Here is a 22,112-nt window from a genome sequence, read left to right as displayed (position 1 = left end):
CCAGTATCAGTATTATTATTGTACACTGTTGGGCTATCCTGCCACCCTATACAGCGTGGCTGCCCTAAGCTGCATCATGAATTCCCTGTGCAGTGTATTGTTCTAAGACAGAACTGTATCACATTGTGCCCGTCATGCTGTTTTAGAGGGGAGAGAGCTTCCTCTATGGGATTTCTCCCAGCCCCATCCCCTGATAATGTATCTCTCCCTAAAGGCTAGGCCTCCGTGACCTTGTCTTATTCATCGAGGGCGTCTTAAGCGAAAGAACTGAATCCTGAATGGGCCATTTCCCCTCTTTTAACACCCCTTTAATGTCATCAGTGAAATATGAAGTCATTAGGCGATATTAAAACACTGCTGACAAACTAATTAACGGGAGACATTAAACAGGACGGGCTTGATTAATCCGCTTTAACGATTCTTTTTAAGTGGTTCTGGTCAAAATTAATACAGATTTACTGGTGATCTTAAGAAAAAAATACTCTTATGTGTATCAGACCTCAAGGGCAACGTAAAGTCACTGGTCTTTTACCTCCCACTGCTCTCCCTCCCGCCCTGCCCTCTCTGTTGCTAAACACAGTCTGAACTCACACAGTTGGTCTCTGACAACAAACCACTGCAAATCGTGAGGACGTGCACGATGTGGCCTATCTTAAAAGATTCTCTTCAGACTATTTTGATTTATTGTCACCCATGGAGTATATTGTTAACAGAGTATCTATTTAGCTTAGCTCTTCATTTTTTTCATTAAAATAAAATAAAATAAAATGAAGAAGAAATATATCACATACGAAAATGCACAGGTGGGATTAAAACACTGTAAATGAACCCCTCTAACATTCAAATACGTACATGCTTGCCAACAATTTACATATTATTGTTGTTCTTTTAAGTCATGTTAGGTAATCAGCAGCCTGGAAAATGTCCATGATATGTTTTCAGGGCTTTATATTAGTTGGAATGAATAACTTAAATTGTTGTTGTTATTATTATATTGGTTTTGTTGTTGTTTAATGAGGCGCATAGACGGTTACTGATTTATTTGTTTATTTTTTACAGCCAAAGCTTCCTCGATGAGTACAAATGTCTTTGCAAATGTCTCCCTCTTGTGGTAAAAGCACAGACGCATGGCAGCGTACTCAGAAATCACATCTGAACCTCAAAAAAGTTTAGAATGAAACATCAACTCATAATTTAACATTACAAATGACACATATACTCTAGCACTGTATAATACAGGTAGGCTAGATGCATGGACGGATTATATATTATACTCAGTCTACTTTCAGTCATTATGCACCTCCATGTGGTCATTCTGTGATTGTTGTGCATCTGTTTTTGGTCGTTTGGTATCTTTTTTGTGGTGTTTCACATCTATTTTTTGTCGTTTTGCACTCCGTTTGGTCATTTTGTGGTTGATTTTATAGTTGTTTTGCATCTCTGTGATTTTTTTGCTTTTTTTGTTTGCTTTGCGCCAATCATTTAGCATCTCTCTGTGCTCATTTTCCATGTCTGTAGTCATTTTGGGTCATGTGTAGTTGTTTTGTGTGTTCATGGTTATATTTGTGATTGATTTGTGTTTTTTCAGCAACATTTTGTGACTTAATGTGCCCCTGACCTTATGGACCCCTGGGCCTGAGGTAGGCCCATTCAGTAATCCATCCATGGCTGGATGTGATTACTGTGAGCAACAAAAAACCTGAGCATGTTACGCTTTGTTCTTTTCTTTCTTTTTTAATACGGTAGACCTACTAGATCACTGGTTCTCAAACTGTGGTACGTGTACCACTGGTGGTACTCAAGCTCTCTGTGGTGGTACTTGAAGGAATCTCAGAAATAAAAAAGGGAACATTCATTACTAAATAATATAATACTAAGAAAATACATAAACTCTTCGGATCCTTGACATGTGATTTAAATTAAGTTTAGCGTTTCCTGTCATATGTTTGTTTCTGGAAAGTTTCCAGCAATTTACCAAAAAATGTACCGCCCATTTGCAACCCGTAGTGACAGGTTACCTCAGTGTCTCAACCACATTTTAAGAATGCTTTAGGTAACTGGAGGGTAGGAAATCAATGACACCTCCTGGTATGTTTGATCAAAATAGGTCAGTCATGTAATTAGAGCCGAATTACGAGCTAAACTGTGATTGCAAGAGAGTAAGCAAAGGTAATATGATTGGTGTGAAAACACTGACATGTCAGTTCTGGTGCTAAACTTCCTACAGTGTGGCTGTGGCTGAAGACAGTAAACAATAAATCAGAATCAGAATCAGGTTTATTGCCAGGCAATTTTCATTGCAAGGAATTTGACTTGATTTGACAGTGCCTACATAAATATAAACATGAACACAAGCAAACTAAACATATGGCATTGAATTATATACATGAAATATAAATAGTCTTGTGATTAGGAATAAACCTTCCTGTCTGTAGCTGAATAGTGTAGACCTACGCTGCTGTATTTCAACGTTGGTCTTAGGGTCTAAGGTCTAAGGTCTTAGGGTTAAAGGTCTAAGAGAACCACTGAACTAGAAAGTGTAATCTACACTCCAGACCAGCTGGTGGCGGTCACGCACCAAAACGTTGTTACCAACTGCCAAAAAACAACTAGACGAAGAAGAGCGCCTGTGACGTGTGGACCTCCTGTCGCACTGTAGCATCAGCCGCTCAACTAATTCACCGTTTCTAAGCATTTTTATAACTATTTTCACCGGGTTATACGTGAACGTTTATTCCTTTGTCACCGTGTTGGTGTTTCCGCTCTTTGTTTAATGCGGTCTATCCCCGTCGGTAAATGAAAATGTAGGCTAACGTTAGACACGGTGGGTGGAAGTTAGCTGTTAGCTCTTTAACTAGCTCTCTCAGGCCCGGCTGTATGTGAGCACAAAGGCTGTGATCACCGCCTCGCTTCTTTCACGATCATAGTTTCGATTCTGCTTTTTTAACAATGTACCCCTCGTGGGGGAATTATGGGGCACCCCAGTCACAAAACTATGGAGGACCTGGGCCCCGTAAGCAGCCTGCTGGTGGCGCCCACGCCGGGCCGCCAGCCCCGGGGTTCGGCGGCTTCGAGGCCCCCGCCGGCGGCTCCATGTTCTCCAGCCTCCAGGAGCAACACCTCCAGCAAATGCAGCAGCTGCAGATGCTGCACCAGAAACAGCTCCAGTCTGTGTTACAACACGGCAACAACGCTAACGCCGCTGTGAATGTGTACGGTGGTGGACAGAGTGGATATACGGGGTCGCCGTGGCATTCAGAGTCGGCAGGACATTCAGACGGTGGTTCGGCAGCTGAGTCCTACTATAACGTTACACAAGACGAGAGTCCTGCTCAGCCGGCTAGGGGTCCCCCTGCACCCCCTCACGCGGGTCCCCCTGCTCCTCCTCATGCGGGTCATTCACAGCCGCCTCCTCCTCCACCGCAACCGCAGCGCAACGATCCCCAACCGGGTCCCCCTCCTCCAGAGCCCCCGTCATCCAAGCCACCGGAAAACACCGGTGCTCCCAAAGTCATCGAATCATACGTTAAAGATTCATCCACGACAGAGGACGACACATCCAAATCGTTGCAGGTAGCATTCATGTCTCTGTGTATCTGATTGTGTTGACATGGTTTTGTGCTTTAACTCTACCAGTTACTCTACCTGCAGCCAGATCTTAAATTCTTACAGCGCTTTTTTGTTAATATAACTAGAAATGATCCACCTTTATAAGCTGCCTGTGCTGTTTCATGACATTTAACATGGCTATTAGCTATTAAATGTGTTTACATGATGTAAATGTTTAAGTGGCAGCATATGTCATTTGTGCTAACTAATAATGCATCAATATTGTGCATGCAAGCATCATACTGTGCAGGTGAAGTGGGGAAGCAAATATATTAAAAATCTTGTAACTGATAATGGCATTAAATTGTATGGATAAGAACAACACTTGTTGTACTAATCACATGCAGAATGAACCATTATTACCAAGAGTGGTATTTTGTATTCAAAACTAACATTCAGAATGAGGACCTTGGCCAGAGTTTATATGAAAAGGCTTAAGTAATCAGAATACTATTATAATAATAATAATAATAATAATAATACTTTTCAATCAAAGAAAATGTCATTCATTTTATTTGGCAGTATAGCCTGATATGCATAGGTAAAATAACATTTGAATACTGACGTGGCTCATGATACACTCAATGGATTCAGGGATTAATTTAATATAAGTCAAGACACCCTTTGTTTCAGATTATATGCATACAATCTTAAAAGGTAATCCTAATAAATCCCATTGAGCAAGACATGGACAGGTAATACAAGAAAAGCAAGATTCCTCAAACACTCGCCGTGTAAAAGTGAGAGCTAGGTTCCTTGTGAGCTTTAACTGACAGATGTCCTTGTAATTGTTTCACAGGAGCAACAGCAACTTTGGTACAAAAAACATCTTCAAAATCTACAGAAGTTAAAGCAAGAGAAAGCCAAACAGAATCAGAAAGATGGTCCTCTACCGCCACCACCCCAAGGTCAAATGGCTCCTCCACTGCCACCATCGGAGCCACCTAAAGGCGCACCTCCTCCACCCCCTCCAAAGGAGCAGCCCCCAGCACCACCTCCACAGCCTGGCGAGGAAAAGGTAAACATTACCACAGTGTTGCAGTTTTAGACTGGTCTTGGCTAACAGGGAACACCCCCAATTTTATGCAGGTCTTGGGGGTAAAACTGCATATGCAAAATAAGTTGTTTAAAGCTTGTTGAGGTTGAATACTAAAAGTTTTAAAATAAAAAAAATTGGTATTGTATTTTAGCCGCTACGAGCAATGTCAACAACAAGTGACTAACAGAGTCATGTGATAATTTGGGTTTTTTAATTGTGGGCTACAGGTGCATTGCTCCTGTTAAACACGCAACACTATAGGAAAGCCATAATATGTATAAACTTTCTTTATCATTGCTTTCCCTCACAATGGCACTGATTAAATTAGTAGTATTTAGCAGCCTTTAAGAACATGCCAAATCCAGTTTTAAACAGTTTATTAGAAATTATTACTGGATCTAAACATTGTTTTTTTTTGCATGATTTTACAGAGTGAAAATCTCCTACATATATGATCAATCCCACTAAATCCCACAACTCACTCTCCCATCATTATGTCCATAAATATTTAACTGCAAATGTGTGAAATTCATAGTTATTGGGCAGGACCGGATGCAAGTTTTTAACAATCAAAGTTTCTATTGACATTTTTGAATGGAGCGCTTCGAATGTCTTCTGTCATATTTTATGTCCTCAGCCTTAAAAAAAGCAAATGGCGATACATAATATGATCTTTTTTTGAATAACTGAAGTAATTTACTAACCGCCTATTTGTGTTACAGCTGACATAGTTTTTTTGGTTATTGTGGTTATATAAATTTAATTTATGGTGCGGTTAGATTGCTGTTAAAGGAGCAGGAAAGGAAACAATTTAAACATAAATGATACATTATTACAGAAATGTGGGATACTGCCTACAGTTTGTCTGTCTGCTGAAGGCTGTACTTTTCTCTGCCCGACAGCAGTATATGTTCAAATTTTCAGGTACATTTTATGAGCCTAAAAATCTAAGTTTACTGTCTACCAGCAGTCCCCGGGAATCTTTGTGCCGTAACACAGGGACCCAGAGAACAAGACAGTATGGTATTAACATCCCAAACGAAAGACCTCATCTAGTGGGAAAAGCCATGCCACATGAAACTAATATTACTGTAGCCTGACCTTAATCTGTAGCTGTGCAGAAATACTTTATATAGAATAAAGAGACATGCAAAAATAAAAAAAATAATAGTTGCAGCATTCAAATGTTGAACGGTATTAAATAAACTTCTAAGCTTCAAATTGTTCGGTACACACCTGGCTGAGTTTTGCCGTTGGGTGAGTGACCCCATTGGGGTGAGGGTGTGTGGAAATGGATGAATGTGCAACATAACCTTGTAAAGTTCTTTTGAATAAAAAGTGCTATATAAATGTTGCCATTTAGATTGGATTGTGTAATATGTTGTCAGTAGCGTCTTGCCTCCATCTAAAACATGTTATTCTCTAAGCTTCCTTCAGTTATGTTAAAAATATTCTTTGTGAGTTACAAAAATTGCTTTAATCCAATCTTGTGTTGTTCATGCTTAAAGGCTGAGGCCCAACAAGACCCAGAGGAAGCTGCCCGCCTCCAGCAGTTACAGGCTGCAGCAGCACAGTGGCAACAGGTGCAGCAGCAGAGAGCGGGTATACAATACCAGGCTCTCATGCAACAACACGAAAAGCTTCAGCAGATCCTGGAAAAGTACCAACCGCTGATTCAGCAACCTACAAACCTGCAGGTGGGTAAATGGTAGTCTCTGAGACAGCTACTGCGCGGCTCGTTATTTTTCCCGGTCCAAAGATGACCTGTACACAAAATGAAGTTTTCATTTTTACATGCCGTGTCTCAGGGATTTCTTGTGTGTGTACCAATATGATAAGATTTAATCCTATGTTCTTCGTTGCAGTCAATGTCTGCTGAAATGCAGCTGAGGCACTATCAAACGCAACAGCAGCAGTTCACCCCTTTATTCCAAGACTGGGATCGCTCCTTCGTCCTTTGGTATGAGCAGTTCAAAACCTATCCCCACAAAGACCAACTGCAGGACTATGAGCGCCAATGGAAGCAGTGGCAGGAGCAGATGAACGCCACCAATTCCCACCTTCAAGAAAGGGTGGCCACGCTTACTGCCATGGTGCCATTTGCCTCAAGCCAGTATAGTGGTGGGATAATGACACAGTTTGGCCAGTACCCTGGACAAGACATGCAAATGCAGCAGCAGTCAGGTAACCAGGGTATGCAGAATTCTCCAGTTGGTGTTGCTCCCAACTCTCAAGGACCACAGCCCACTGGCTTTGGGCCACATTCAGAATTACCTGCTGGACAACCTGTGAGAGGAGCGGGCCCTGCTGGCATAGGAGTCAGACCCCCAGGTCCCTCCACCAATAATCCACCAAGCAGCAACAGCTTCCGAGATCCACGGTCAGTGGGGATTGTTTTGTACTTCTGTGGCATTTTATTTTGTTAAAAATTGTTACATTTTGAAAATAGGTTTTCAACAGAAAAATGTTTGATAAAATCAGTTAAAAGTATTTTAATTCAGATGGGCTATTACAGTTCCTCATGTATACAGTTAATAAGTAAATCTTTATATTGTTACTCATAGAAAGCTTTATTTGTAATGCTGTTTTCTTATCATTTTTGTAGTCCTGCTGGTCCCAGTGGAAACAACCCTAGATTTGACCAGCCACAGCAAAGTTTTGATGGTCCCCAAAGGTTCAGCCAACCACAGCAGCGCTTTGATGGTCCCCCAAGGTTTGACCAACCACAGCAGCGCTTTGATGGTCCCCCAAGGTTTGACCAACCACAGCAGCGCTTTGACGGTCCCCCAAGGTTTGACCAACCACAGCAACGCTTTGATGGTCCCCCAAGATTTGACCAACCACAGCAGCGCTTTGATGGCCCCCCAAGGTTTAACCAACCACAGCAACGCTTTGATGGTCCCCCAAGATTTAACCAACCTCAGCAGCGTTTTGAAGGCCCCCCTCGATTTGACCAGCCAAGGCACCGCTTTGATGCCCCCCCCAGATTTGACCAACCACAGCAGCGTTTTGATGGCCCTTCCAGATTTGACCAACCTCGATTTGGGCTGCAACCTAGGTTTGAACAGCCCTCAAGGCTCCCTGGCCCCCCACCTCCGTTTGAACGTCCACCTGTTCCCCAGCAAAAACAACAGCAAGGTCCCCAACCTAATGCACAACCAGCCACTAAAGAGCCTGCAAGCATTGATTCAAAGACTCCTGGAAAGTCAGCTGGGCAAGCTCAGGCTGAAAAAGAAAAATGTCAACCTAAACCGGGTCAACCTAAGGCCAATGCTGGAGACTTGACAGATGACAACTTGCTCGGAACTGATGGCTTTTTTGTCCAAAATGACCCCATTCCTCAGACATTACCAACTACGTCTGAGGAATCCCATGACAATAATTCTTCTAACAATAGTAAAAAACCCAAACCTGGTAACAGCAAGCCTCCTGTGACTGCTCCTTCAACTGTGGCGTCAAAAAATACTGCTTTACAAAGTCCCCTCAAACCAGATGGACCATTGACAAACAACAAACCCCCTCTAGTTCCAAAGCCTCCTGGAATCCAACAGGAGTCACAGGCTTCTGGCCATATGGAGTCAAGGCCAGATCCTCCGAGTCTTCCCCCTGGGAGGGAGAGAAGCCAGCCCCCGGTACCTGTCCAAGTGCCTGGACGAGGACGTGGGCAGAGAGGCAGTGCTGAGTTCAGGGGACCAAACTCTGTACCACTTGATGAGATGGGAGAAAGGTCTTATGACTACATGCCACCTGAAGAGAACTTGGGGATGCAAGAAGAGCAGGAAGAGTATCACTGGCAAGATCCTTCATACGAGGAGTGTGGTGACGAGGAATCGGAGGTGCCTCCTGAAGAGATGTGGATGCCAGACCGAGATCACTACGCAACAGAGGAAGATTATTATGAAGAGCCATTAGGAGGACCCCCTATGGGGAGAGGAGGGCACGCAATGATGAGAGGAGGTCCACCTATGGGTAGAGGTGGTCCTTCCATGGGAAGAGGAGGACATCCCATGGGGAGAGGAGGACATCCCATGGGGAGAGGAGGACCACCTATGGGGAGAGGAGGGCCACCTTTTGGTAGAGGAGGTCCCCCTATGGGTAGGGGGGGTCCCCCTATGGGTAGAGGGGGTCCTCCTATGGGTAGAGGGGGTCTTCCTATGGGTAGAGGGGGTCCTCCTATGGGAAGAGGGGGTCCTCCTATGGGAAGAGGGGGTCCTCCTATGGGAAGAGGGAGACCTCCTATGGGAAGAGGGGGACCTCCTATGGGAAGAGGGGGACCTCCTATGGGAAGAGGAGGACAGCCCATGGGAAGAGGCGAGTCAATGGACAGGCAATGGGAAGAACCCGGGTCAACAGAGTACTCAGAGGAAGGGGATCCCTACTGGGGAGAAAGGAGACCTCCAATGAGAGGCATGAGACCTCCGTTTCCACCTGGCCGTGGTCGTCCCCCATTTGGTCATCGTGGTTTCATGCACCAAGGACGAGGACGCCCCCCTCATCCAGCACATGGGCCAATGGGTCACGAGCCATTAGATCATGGAATAGACATTGATGATAGTGAAACGGATCCAGCAAGTGATCCAATGTACCATGGACATGAACCTCATAGCCATCCAATGCATCCTGATGCAGGCAGGCGCCGTGTGCCGCCTCCACCTCATGAGATGATGGATCCTATTGAAGAGCCATTGTATGATGAAGGCATGGAGAGAGAATCAGGGTGGCAACCGCCACATGGCAGAGGCCCTCCTCTGCCTTCACAAGAAATAGTAGACACCGGAGGAATGAGGAGGAGACCTATGGGTCGAGGGATGGCAAGAGGTATGTGGCGGCCAGGTCCAACACATGAGGAATATGAAGAGAGACATAAAGAGGTTTTAATGGAGGATTATGGTCATGGAGAAGACGGGTATCGCTGGCGCCCACCACAGGACTATCCACCTGATGACTATAAGCATGAGGCCAGGTACTATGAGTCGGAATGGGACAGAGAGCGTGCTCCTCATGAGAGGGACTTTCCCCCCCGCAGGCCACCACAGGAGCCCTACAGAGATGGCCCTTGGCAAGAGGAAAGAGAAAGAGAAATAGGGCACCGATATCCTTATGATGAGCATGACAGGGTAAGAGGAGAGCTTAGAATTCGTGAATATAGGGATGAGCCACCGTACCGGCAGGAAGACGCTCCATACCCAACACCAGCACCACCTTCAGAATGGGATAGGCTTTCAAGACTTCCTCCACTACCAGAGAGAGGGTATCCTGCTGACTATGAGGACCGCAGAGCTCGCTATGAAGAGCGCAGGGAAGAGCCTCCTTTGGATATGCGTCAACCTTTATCTCCTGCTGCACCGGTCACAAACTTACCAGAGCGCTCAATGGAGCATCCTTCATCACAAACAAGTGCAGCAAATGTACTCGCTCTCTCCCAACGTCAGCACGAGATAATCTTGAAAGCTGCTCAAGAGCTTAAACTTATAAGGTAATTTATATTCCTTCCTCATTCATTAATACATGATTATGCTCGGTTCACACAAAGTACATTATTACTTATTTCTAGTGAAAACTAGCCATGCAGAGTAACTATATGCCTAAGTTTTGAAATATCCACCTCAGAGAATTTTGCCACCACACAAAAACTATGGAGGTGAATAGAGGATTATATGTGGTGAAGAAGTCATACAAAACTTTTTGGCAAGTTTGGCCAGCTTGCCTTGCACACACCAGTGGTGGAAACAAAATGCTGTTTAAATTTAGTTTTTGCTCTGCCACATTGTTAGTTCTAGTACAAAGCTACTTGAAATGGAGTTGGGGGACTTTACTTCCATTCTTTTGGGTCTACAGGGAATTGCAGGAGGGGAAGCCACCTGACACTGAATCTCAGCCCGCAAAAACGGAAATCCTGCCTGAGCTTCCTGCTGGTCTTCTTGGTTTGGAGATCCCACCAGATGTCAGGAATGTTCTGAAGGTAATTTATTTTTACTAACATATTAGCGTATTTTAGCCCCATTAGCAAGATCACTGGATATGAAAGATGTGGTATGAAATGAGCAGCATGGTTAGACAGACTTTAAACTTTTTATTTTCCATACGTTTTCAAAATGGTTTTTTCTTCAAAATAATATGAGGGTTTTTTTGTATTTATCTGTTAAATATCGTATTACATCTGCCATCCCTAGGGCATGTCTGCAGCTGCACAGACAGCGGTAAAAGAACCTGTGTCTTGGGAGGCTAAGCCTTCTGCCATAGATTACCAGCCATCCAAACCTTCAATGATTCCAAAGACTGTCGATTATGGGCACGGGCATGGTATGAGCAACAAAAATTAACACATTTTAAAAGATAAGACATGTTAAATTTCAGGGCTTTTTTAGTGACATTAACACTCAATGTTTCAGAGCCTGGAACCACTGTTGAGCGGATCTCTTATGGGGAGAGAATTGTGTTGAGGCCTGACCCAATGCCATCAGACAGGGGCTATGAAAAAGGTGAGTTTAGACACGTGCTTAAGCTTATCTTTCCCTGCTCAAACGGATCCTGTTTTTGCAATTTGTCAATTGTTCATTGATGAATTATTTCATTCTCCTAGAACCTCTTGGTCCCAGAGATCCTTACAACAGAGACCCATATTATGACAGACGATCAGACCCTTACATGGACCGGCGGGAATACAGCAGAGAGAGGGAGTCGTACAGAGAAAAGCTGCTACCTGAATATGAAAGGGAAAGATACGAGAGGGAGCGCTATCCCCTACGAGAGAGAGATGACAGGTAACATGTTTCTGTGTTTGCTGTGACACCTTTTTTCCAAACTGGGAGGAAGTGTGCTTCTTCCTTAAATGTGTAATATTGTTTTCTATTTGTCTGTTTTTGATTCAAGCATACAGTCCATGGTTGAAGAAAGGTACAATATCACATTGTGTCAATACATTGTGATTAGTCGTCAGTGTGTGCCAGTTTGAAAAATAGACATTCTGTTGAAAAAAAAAAACAACTTAAGATTACTCCTCCTTTGTGTAGATCTCCACTGGCACCTCCTTCACGCTCAGGATACAGGGAGAGAGAGCGGGAACTGCGAGAGAGGGAGCGAAGTGACAGTCGTGATCGAGATGAACATTACGGAAGGCCTGGCTACGATAGACCTCCATACGAGCGCTCTGGACTCGACCGCAGCGCTCCGGAGCGTTACAGCCATAGCTCCTCACCTTACGGTATGTTCAACCCCACATCTGTTGACAGGCGTGTACTTGCATACTTCAGCTGTGTTTGGTAGAGTTTCATTCACACATAAATTACAAGTTTATTTCTCAATGACTTGGAAGTAAATCTATAATGGGAAATACTTGAATGGCAACGAATATCATACAGCAGACAGAAGAAGTTATCCAGAGGACCGAGGGCCTCCCACTGCACCACCCCTCCCACCTCCACCTCAGCCATCCCCGCGAGTCGAGAAGAAGCCAGAAATCAAGAATATTGACGATATCCTCAAACCACCTGGCAGATCATCTCGTCCTGAAAGGGTACTAATTACTGCTGCAATGTTTCTTGATGTACCATTATCACATTGTTACTTGTATAATATTTATTACCTATTTGTATTACACTTTAACAGATTGTTATTATAATGAGAGGGCTTCCAGGAAGCGGAAAAAGCCATGTTGCAAAGCTGATACGGGTGAGTGAAGTCATACATAATTGTAGTGTAATTTAACTGAGCTAAAAGAACAATATACAACAACAATACTCATAGAGCCTGTTTATCTGTCTTTTCTAATATATATATATATATATATTTTGGATAAACAAATATTATTGCCTTTTGTAGCAAAGCAAATTGAGACATGAAAACTTTGCTTTCCAATCTTGTTAACGTTATTAAGGATAAGGAAGTCGATTGTGGCGGTGCACCTCCAAGAGTTCTTGTTTTGGACGATTACTTCATGACAGAGGTGGAGAAAGTAGGGAAGGACCCAGACACTGGAAGAAGAGTCAAAACTAAGGTAAGTCTGACATGCAATTGTAACAAAGTGTGCTCAAGTATGCAGCGTCAGTGAGCAGTATCAACTTGCAGATGTATTAGAATTATTGTAAACATTATAAATGGAAGACAAAAAATCTGTCTTGCAGGTTCTTGAGTACGAGTATGAGCCGGAGATGGAGGATACCTACCGGAACAGCATGCTTAAAACGTTTAAGAAAACTCTTGATGACGGCTTTTTCCCCTTCATCATTTTAGACACTATTAATGACAGGGTTAAACATTTTGATCAGTTCTGGAGTGCAGCCAAAACGAAAGGCTTTGAGGTGAGTTTTGTTCACGAATGACTCAGGAAAAAAAATGTTTTTGTTGCAGTCGGCCCTGTGCTAAAGCTGTTTTGTTTTTATTATTTCAAGGTGTATCTTGCTGAAATCACTGCAGACACGCAGACGTGTTCAAAGAGAAACGTCCATGGGCGCACGCTTAAGGATATAATGAAGGTCGGTAAATATCTGTCTGAGATTCATTTGTAATGAGAGTAATGCTGTAACTCATACTCTACATATAGAATACCCTTCTTAACGGAGCATTCTGTACACAGATGTCGCACAACTGGGAGTCTTCACCGCGTCATATGGTGCGCTTGGATGTCCGGTCCCTGCTTCAGGATGCTGCGATAGAAGAGGTGAACTCGTCAAGACCTCACGGTCCTTAAAATATTAAAGTCCTTTCTCAGTACGTGAGCTGAATTAACACGTGCTTTGTGTCGTCAGGTTGAAATGGAAGACTTCAATCCGGATGACGAGCCCAAGGTGCTGAAGAGAGAGGAGGAAGAAGAGGGTGATCTGGTAGGACATGAGAAGCTTACATTTAAAGCCACATAGTTTTCAGAATCATCTCCACTTATTTGTTTTTCCATCTACCACGTTACGCTTATCCAGTAATTTCATTTATGTAGTCATGTGTCAGGTTACGTGGAATAGAACAGAGAAAACGTAAGGTAGTGAGACAGAGAAATACTGTAGTGAATCTGTTCTACAATGAAATGATAGCAGCTGAAGCAGTTGCAAGGCTTCCTGTATTGTTCAGTGTTTTTGATAATTTGCTCAGATTTCATAGTTAGATGGTTAAATTTGAACTAATATTCATCTTCACATCAAGGGTTTTTCAAAAAAAAGTTGTAAAAGTACCACCATCAGGAAAGTGTTTCCAAAACTTTAGTTTTCCATCATTACGAATGAGACTTTACCACTTGGCTAAGTTCAGATCTTCATTCACGGAGAGGCAAAACGTTTGTTTTTTAAAAAGACGGAATTTTAATGAAAACACTTAGGATTGTAAAAAAACAAGGGGGAAATGAAAAAAATGTCTAAGCTTTGGACCAAACTGGGCTGTGGGGCAAAAGTTCATTGGATGCACAATACTCGAACAACTAGGGACAAATCTGCTTTATCTTAAAACTGCTGAAATCAATATTTCTTTACTAACAATGTATCAAATGACAATGGAAAACAATGTGACAACGTAAAAGGGGTCCCTCGTAGTAACTAATCGAATCTACAGCTTACCTCAGCTTTACAGAGCCTAAAAGCAAGTTTCGGCTCATTGTTTAGCTGTCCGACCCGCAGCTTTCCTGTGTTCAGTCCCACAGTACACCACCTGCTCAGCAGCAAACACCAAACACAGTTAGGGACTAACTGGTGAACGTAGTGAAGCATTCAGGTAAAGAGCCAGATGTTTAATTCAGATTTATAGAGACAAAGAACAAGAAGCGATATAAAAGACAACAAATGCATCCCCTTAAGATTCCTGCAGTGCCATGAGGCACCATTTGTTAGTAAGGTACAGCTCCAGCATGATGTCCACCGGCACATGGAAAACGCTCAAGTAACATTGTTTTGTAGGCGATTCCTTCTCAAGCTCTACACTGACAGTGCAACTTCATGTTTCAATATTTATTAAATGCTTTATTATTTAAAGCATAATCATAACTATGACCCTCTATATTTAAACATGAAGTTGACTTTAACATGATTGTAGTTTGTGTATGTGTGTGTGTGTTTTGTGTAAACATTTTCTTATAAAGAAGACTGAATTTTGAGGTATAATTATCCTTAATTTGTGGTTAGAAATAAGTGTAGTTATTATCAAAGAACACTCAGTGCAGAAACTCTACTGCAGTCGCTACAATGTGAAGTCAGTGATTTAACAGAGATACCTTTTTATTGGACGTGCCTTCATTTATCAGGTTAAATGATGAAACAGAGAGGGAAACACAATTCAAAACAGTGATTGAAATAGTTCATAGTGTATGCATTAAACTCCGGGGGGAAGATTTATAGAGTTATAGTTAATGTTAAGCTGCTCTGATCACTGTCAGTCAGCCAGTTCACACCTGCAGTTTCACACAGTGCATGTGTTTCTTCTCCCAAAGCTCCTTTGTTTGTGATTGTAAGGCTGAGATCACGTCCACCATAACCTTTAACTGAACTGCTGCTCTGTGACCCTGCACTTTGAAGTTAATTTAAGTTTCTTTTAACCAGATAAATACATTTAAAATAATAATGGTAATTGCAGTAATGCCCATAAAGCCTTTATGAGGGTTTTCAAGCATTACATTTCTAATAATAACACAACAGTGAGAAGTGGACACGACACACAATGCAGAGGTCTTGTGGTGTTTTATCTCAAGTATATATTATTTATATATAAATCATTCATTTAAAAAACAACTGGGTGATAACAGCTTGCTTAGGATTGTACAAAATGTTTTGTTGTAAATCTTTGCTGCCATTTTAGATGAATAATGATTGTGGCTGAAATCAAGAAACATTTACAACATAATGAAGTTACAGACATCAGACTGAATAGTCCTTAAATTTCACTGTATGTGTCTCTGTGTCTGTCCTGAAGCTTTAATCAAGCTTTCCAAAGCCGCTCTGTGGTCCCCCAGTGGACTTCTCCACAATTATAAGAACTGTGTAAATACAAACATATTGTTCCTTTTTTGAAGACATTTATATTGGTGCTTTAGATGAGCAAAGTCAAATCACTATAGAATGGCTTATTTCAGTCGCAACAACAAAATATCAGTCTTTGCTTAAATCTCCAGTCGAACTATATCCAGGGGCCTTGGGCACAAGGGGGATCCCCCAATGTGCTACATGTGTGGTTTCCTCAAACCAACACTATGGAATCGACTTTGACAGGAAGACATCTCCATTAATCTTCCTGATAAGAACACTGATAATCTAATTCAGCAGGAGCTAAATATAATATATTTTAACATATGTTACCTACACAAATGTGTTTAATTTTTAATCTATTGATTGAAAAACACGCATTTTAAAATGTCTTTCTGTGGTGCTGTACCATCCTACTCTGCTCAAGCAGTTTTTGTTTGTTGCACCTTCGGCCACATCCAGCGCTGATGTGTTGTTGCACTGTGAGGTGCTTTCCTGCACAGTGTGTGGACAGAGCGTGCCGCAGGTGCTACTTGGCAGTACAAGCTGGATATTCCACTTCTATGTAGTTTTTTTATGTAAGTATTTTTCAGTGAAAGTTTGTAGAGAAGCAGTGCGTCTTCTATGTGTTCAATCTATATATGAATAATCCAAACAGACCTCTGAGTCTGTGGCCTTGTAAAGTAACAGGTTGGCTCCTTTCTGCAGCTTTAATAACCAAGCTTCGGTTTGTGTGTTAAACTATGAGATTTCGAGCACCTAAACTTGGATTAAACCTGAGCAGATGCTGCGGGAAGATGTAAATCCTGCATCTTACCTTTATCATTATTACGTTTTGTTTTTGTTTATCGTTCCACTTGTGCATGCAAACGGAGAAAGAAGTAATACAAAAGTATCGACTCCTTTAAAGCTCCTACATATCCAACGTCCACCCACTGCTGTTTGCACTTCCTGTGCCTCGTGTCGGCGTGTACGGACTGCACTTGATAGACATCTCTGGCACTCATGAATATCTCAGAGAAGCTCCGCCCATCTTAAAGCTGAGAAAACACACAAAAACAAAAATGGGTAAAAAAATCTGCTTTGACCGATGTAAATTACATCCTAAAAAAAAAAAAAAGACAACCAAATAATAAAAGAAATGCAGCACAACAACAAAAACATGTCAGAAATACAAACATTAAATAAATGCTTGAATAAAAAAACAACTTACTTAATACTCTAGTCTGAATGTAATATCTATCTGAATAGATTTTACATCCAGTGTTCCTTTACTTAGAGAGGCACAGGTAGATCAATGTTGTTACAAATACAAATGTGTTGAAGCATTTACAAAGAAAAGGGAGTTAAGAGGAAAAACATCAGGTATGTAGGTATAAAAACTATCAATAAAACCTCAAAATACATTTAGACACACAACAAAACAACAAAAAGAGGGGAATTTTATCAAAAAATGTGATATTGGACCTATGAGAACAACGGTGTTAAATTGTAACTCTTATATTACTTGTCAAGGTTTTGGCAGCGTTTCAAAGTTCAGCTTGTCTTGGATAAAAAGAATTTCCTTAAATTAACATCTTAACTGGAATAAAAAAGACAGCCATCTCTTTAAAGTAATATGACACTATGACCCTTTCAACTACTCTCCGTGTTACCTGGAATTTGTGAAGAAAACTTTGTTTTTGAATCATGTAAAACACGTGAAAATGTCTTAATGCATTAAAGAAATAGGGGTCCACATTCAACAACAGCAGAACTATATCAAAACTAAGTTTTCTTCACAAATTGAAGGCAACACTCAATGAGTAGTTGATATACAAATGGTCATTTTGAGGGTGAAAAGTCTTTTAAGTGATGTACCAGTGGCTCACATGCCATGGGTCATGATTCTGACTTGCTTTGCTCTCAAACTTGAAGCGCGCAACTTCTTTCCAGATTAACAAACTATCGTGGAATTAATATACATTAATATTACATACATACATTAATATTATTAATATGAATTAATAGTATAAGTGTATATTATTAATATACACTTATTTTTAATACTTTCAAGTTCCAAAACAATTGCATCATTTGATGTAGTTGACATCTCACCTCTCAAGTTTTACATTCAGCTCCAATCAGCTGAATGTCAAAGTGTCAGAAGAATACAGGAGTGTGTCCGTACTTCAGAACCGGCTAATGCTAGCCAGCCAAATGGCATCAGTGTAATTTGACAGCTGAAGAGCTGAGGATTGGATTAGATCGAAGTGATGTCATGTCAGAAAAGCACACTGTGCCTTTTTGACCAACGTTTTCATCTGTAGTTCACTCTGATATTTGTGTAAAAGCTTGAGCAGCAGCACTGCAGACAGTGTTCTTTGTAATGTTGATAACATAATCATTATCTCACACAGACAAACTACATGACAGGAGACTGAACTGCCTATTTTGTTTGTTTGTTTTGAATCCCCTGAGAGCAGATGCTTTATCTTTTATCAAAGGAAGGCACTTTAGCACAGCATGTGTGTTCTCCAAAGTTATCCATGCTTACTTTACTTTTGCAACAAAGTCAAATTAGTTTCTCTTAACTTGTCAAATCCAAACACTTGCATGTCACTGTTGTGTTACATGTCTAAACTAGAAACGTTCTCACACAGTCTCATCCCTCAGTTGTCTTTGTTGTCTTTCAACCAGTCTGCTCTCTTTTCAGCCATCCCCTGCTTTCTCTCTCCCTCTCCCTTTCCCTGATGTTTAACCATTGCAGTGTTTCTTTATATAATATAGGGCTACATTCCAAAAAGCAAATGGGAAATGGACACGTCCGAGGCGAAACTTGGTAGGTATTTCTTCTTGTTAATCTTTATTTAATGACTGACTACCAAATCTTTTACCTCTGTAAGGCTGACGATATTGATTTGAGTCACCATGTTTATGGTGTCTTATAGCTGTGCATCTGTGCAGAAACTATGACAACAACCTAATATATTCATGTTGTGATTGACATATGCTTAAGTAAAGCCCACGTCACGTGACCCATCCATGTATTAATCAAGGATTTTTAACTTGCTGTCCAAGTGCCTCAGAGGCTTTTTATGACCGCCAACTAGGTTTTACTCTTCGGAACGTTTCCCAACAAATAAAATGACTGGAAAATGGGGGAAAATAGTTCTAGGCATAAACGGAGTGGGCTAGTGTGCACAAAGTAAATAAAATAATGTAAATCGTTGTTTGTTGCTGAGATCAGCTCTGGCGCCGTGTACCTGCAGCTTCTGAACGCTAACAGAATATGGAATTAAGCTTAATAAAATCATTTAGAAAGCGCCAAATTACTTGTTTTATCAAATGTAGTTTTTTAATACAACAAAAAACTGTTAAATATCGCTTCCACAACACTGTTCTAAGCAGACGGATCACAGCCAGTGAACTTTGGAGTTAAATTTCCTTTCAGCTGTAGTGAAGTTCAGGCTGCAGGCAAAGTTTCTGTTTTGTTCTTTCTAATGTTGATTTACTTAAATGGTGCTCTTTTGCCTTAATAATTATTAATACCATAAAATCATTAGGAGTGATGCATCCATCTGGATCCATATATAGAGAGTCTATAATCAGCGATCCAGTAGCTCCGATGCAAAGTAAAAAAATACCGTTGCATATCCTAATCTTTAATATACATTTTATTTATTATTATTTTTAATTGAAAATAATAGTTTGTGTTTCATTTAAATGTCTGGACGGAGTCAGTAAGAAAATGGTCATCGTGTTTAATTAGTTTATTATGTGTTGATATATACGTAACTGTGTTAAATTGACATATGATATAATCTCATATAGATCGATCATATCGTGGCAGACTTTGATATCCGTCAATATCATTTATTGTGATAAAACTTGTGAGTTAATCCCCTACAAATAATACACCAAAGTGTTCATGTTGGGAACCCATAGATTTATGCATATTTGCGTTTACTGTTGCTGGAAATATGACCAATGCGTTTTGACTGTAGCTGAAGTTATACCTTAAAATCAAGTCAATATCCCAGGACAGTGTGCTTCTACTCCCGGGAGAGAAAATGTCAAATCTTCGGGAAAAATGTGAATCCCTACAGCCAAATAATAAATGGACTTCCATTAAAAGTAAGCTGGACAGTCTGCTTCTTTTATATTTTTACATGTTTGTTATATTTGGGTTAATGTACTTAGAGAAGGAAAAGCTGAGGACACAGTGTACCTCCTTTTCCATATAGTCATTTTTCAATGAGGGGGGAACGTGAATAAGAAACCTTCCTCTAGTAGTGTTTGAGTGTATGAATTAGGAAAAGCTAAAACAGATGATGCTTTTCATGGACTAATGAATGTTAGGTGATGAGGTTCAAGTTTTCATGGGAGTGGAGAACTGACCCGAACAGCGATCTTTCATTTACACAGACAAGTTGGACGGTCTGGGGAGCGGTGGGAAGAGGAAACGTGATGACATGTCAGACCTGGAGGACTACCTTCAGCTGCCAGACGACTATGCCACGCGCATGTCGGAACCTGGAAAGAAAAGGGTAAATTGCAGCGCTGCACCGCAAAGCTACTGCTTGGCCTTTTTAAAATGTATTTGTTTCTCAGTGAGGCAAAATGTAACATGTCAAAGACACTCCAGGGTTGCTTTCAGTTTGGGAATCCTCCATAGCTGATGTTTCTGAAATGGTGCTCTTTCATCCCCTGTCAGGTTCGATGGGCTGATCTCGAAGAGCAGAAGGAAGCAGATCGAAAGCGCGCTATCGGCTTTGTGGTGGGTCAAACGGACTGGGAGAGAATAACGGATGAGAGCGGACAGATGGCACAAAGAGCTCTTAACCGTACCAAGTATTTCTAAGAAGATAATCTTATCCCCTCTTTCCCCTTTCATTGAAAGGTATGTATGTTCACACTTTTGTATAGTGTCGTTAGGGTGACGGTAGATGTTACTGTTGGCTGCTAAGATAGAAGATTAATGATATCAGCATTTTGAAATTTCAGATTGTGATTTATAACATTTATCGACATGATGAGGACATGGTTAAGACCTTTTCTTATTACATGTCCTTCATTAAAGATGGTTTTTTGGCTCAATAGTTAAATGTAAGCGAATGCTACGGTCCTATCCCGCCTTTTTTTGGCAAGCCATTTCTTCAAAAAGGCTTGTCTTACTTTTCCTATCTTATATGAAATGAATGGGGAATACAATGCTATGACTAATTCAGAAGTAACTTCATTAGGTTTGATATATTTTTACTGATTGAAAACAGCTGTTATAACTTATGTAATGATATGAATACAGCTGCAGCTTCATTCTGTATAAAGGAATTGATATGAGGATGTTTGAAAACACCTAGATTTACAAAAGTTCCATTTATTGGCAATAATTCTCTTCGCTATCACATATAAAAGTTGAACTCGCAAAGTAATCTGTTTTTGGCCAAATGATCAAGCGTTTCCTTTTTATTTCTGCAGGTTTCCAGAATGTGAAAAAGACTGAAGCTTACTTGTGGTGACACAGAGACTCATCGAGGTGACAATATCTCCAACAATTATCAAATTCTTTATTTTATTGGAGGCAGTAAAGTCTTTTTTTTCTTATTTTTAAACAAGAAAAGGTTATTCGCTGATCAATTTGTAGTTTATAACTGTAGCTTCTCCTGTTCATGTATTAACCCATGTTTCTCGCTGTTTTATACTTCATTATTTCTGTACTGTACCTGTAGAACAGTTTCTCGGTTCATGTATACTTGAAAAAACACAATAAAACTTTCACAAAATTACCAACATGGGGAGTCTTTCTTGTATCAAGGGTTAATGAAGCAGAATGTGCTTTGAATCAGTCGGAGGAAGCGTAATTATTAACATCTGTCTGACTTCACTGTGTCTGTGTCCTTTTTTTAAGGTTGACTGTATGACTGTATGGTTAAGTGAGGATAATAAAAGTAAGGGAGTAAATGCTAATATACTTTTTGTGATGTGGAGTGTTTCCAAGTACGTTCAAAAATGTCCAAACGAGTCCACCACATCATATGCAAATGTCTTTTACACCTCTGTGGGTTGCCTCTCAGCCCCTCAATGGTGGTTTATTTGCAATTTTCTCCTTGTCTTATTTTTTTTTATTGAAATAATTAAGAAAACAACACTTCAAGGTCACTGTACAAGAAGTCCTAACTGTGCGTTCACACCAGACGTGATAGACGCGAATACAATCGCTTCAGGCGCTTGTTTCGTGCCGCTTGATCATTTTTGGACTATTCATGTCTTTTGCGTTATTCGCACTTGTCGCGTTTGATGCCCGGGGGTGGAGCGGGAGGCCGGTAGCTCTCAGCAAGTGCTAACTGATGCAAACATTTCATATAGAAACACGGTCAGCAAAGTAGTAAAACGAGCCACAGATGGCTTCAAAACTTACCGTGGAGTCCCACCTCCTCACTGACCCATTTTGTCCTTGCAGAAGACGGCAGTGGTGTCGCAGAGCACCGGGTGCCCACACACAGCTATAATTAGGTTCTCGTCCATGTTGGTCTGATTTCAAACAA

At 41.1% G+C, this 22,112-nt stretch overlaps 1 protein-coding gene across 2 annotated transcripts; it reads left to right on the top strand.

Moving 5' to 3' along the window:
* The first annotated feature begins 2,669 nt into the window (after window positions 1–2,669).
* On the top strand, window positions 2,670–21,277 carry ylpm1 (YLP motif containing 1). Of its 2 annotated transcripts, none has more exons than XM_083934073.1 (21): window positions 2,670–3,573; window positions 4,409–4,627; window positions 6,157–6,345; window positions 6,514–7,028; window positions 7,254–10,124; window positions 10,487–10,610; window positions 10,822–10,951; window positions 11,041–11,130; window positions 11,232–11,412; window positions 11,662–11,852; window positions 12,013–12,164; window positions 12,257–12,319; window positions 12,525–12,644; window positions 12,772–12,948; window positions 13,039–13,122; window positions 13,224–13,307; window positions 13,396–13,470; window positions 18,355–18,406; window positions 19,993–20,114; window positions 20,282–20,467; window positions 21,046–21,277. In XM_083934073.1, exons 1-20 carry the CDS (start codon window positions 2,950–2,952, stop codon window positions 20,426–20,428), a joined length of 6,210 nt encoding a protein of 2,069 aa, XP_083790199.1. In that variant the 5' UTR covers window positions 2,670–2,949; the 3' UTR covers window positions 20,429–20,467; window positions 21,046–21,277. The 2 variants fall into 2 exon arrangements, with proteins under 2 accessions (XP_083790199.1, XP_083790198.1); XM_083934072.1 differs by having other exon boundaries at window positions 12,010–12,164.
* The last annotated feature ends 835 nt before the right edge of the window (window positions 21,278–22,112 follow it).

The sequence above is a fragment of the Echiichthys vipera genome (genome assembly GCF_963691815.1).
Source record: "Echiichthys vipera genome assembly, chromosome: 19".
NCBI lineage: Eukaryota > Metazoa > Chordata > Actinopteri > Perciformes > Trachinidae > Echiichthys > Echiichthys vipera.
This window is presented reverse-complemented; position numbering and strand designations above follow the sequence as displayed.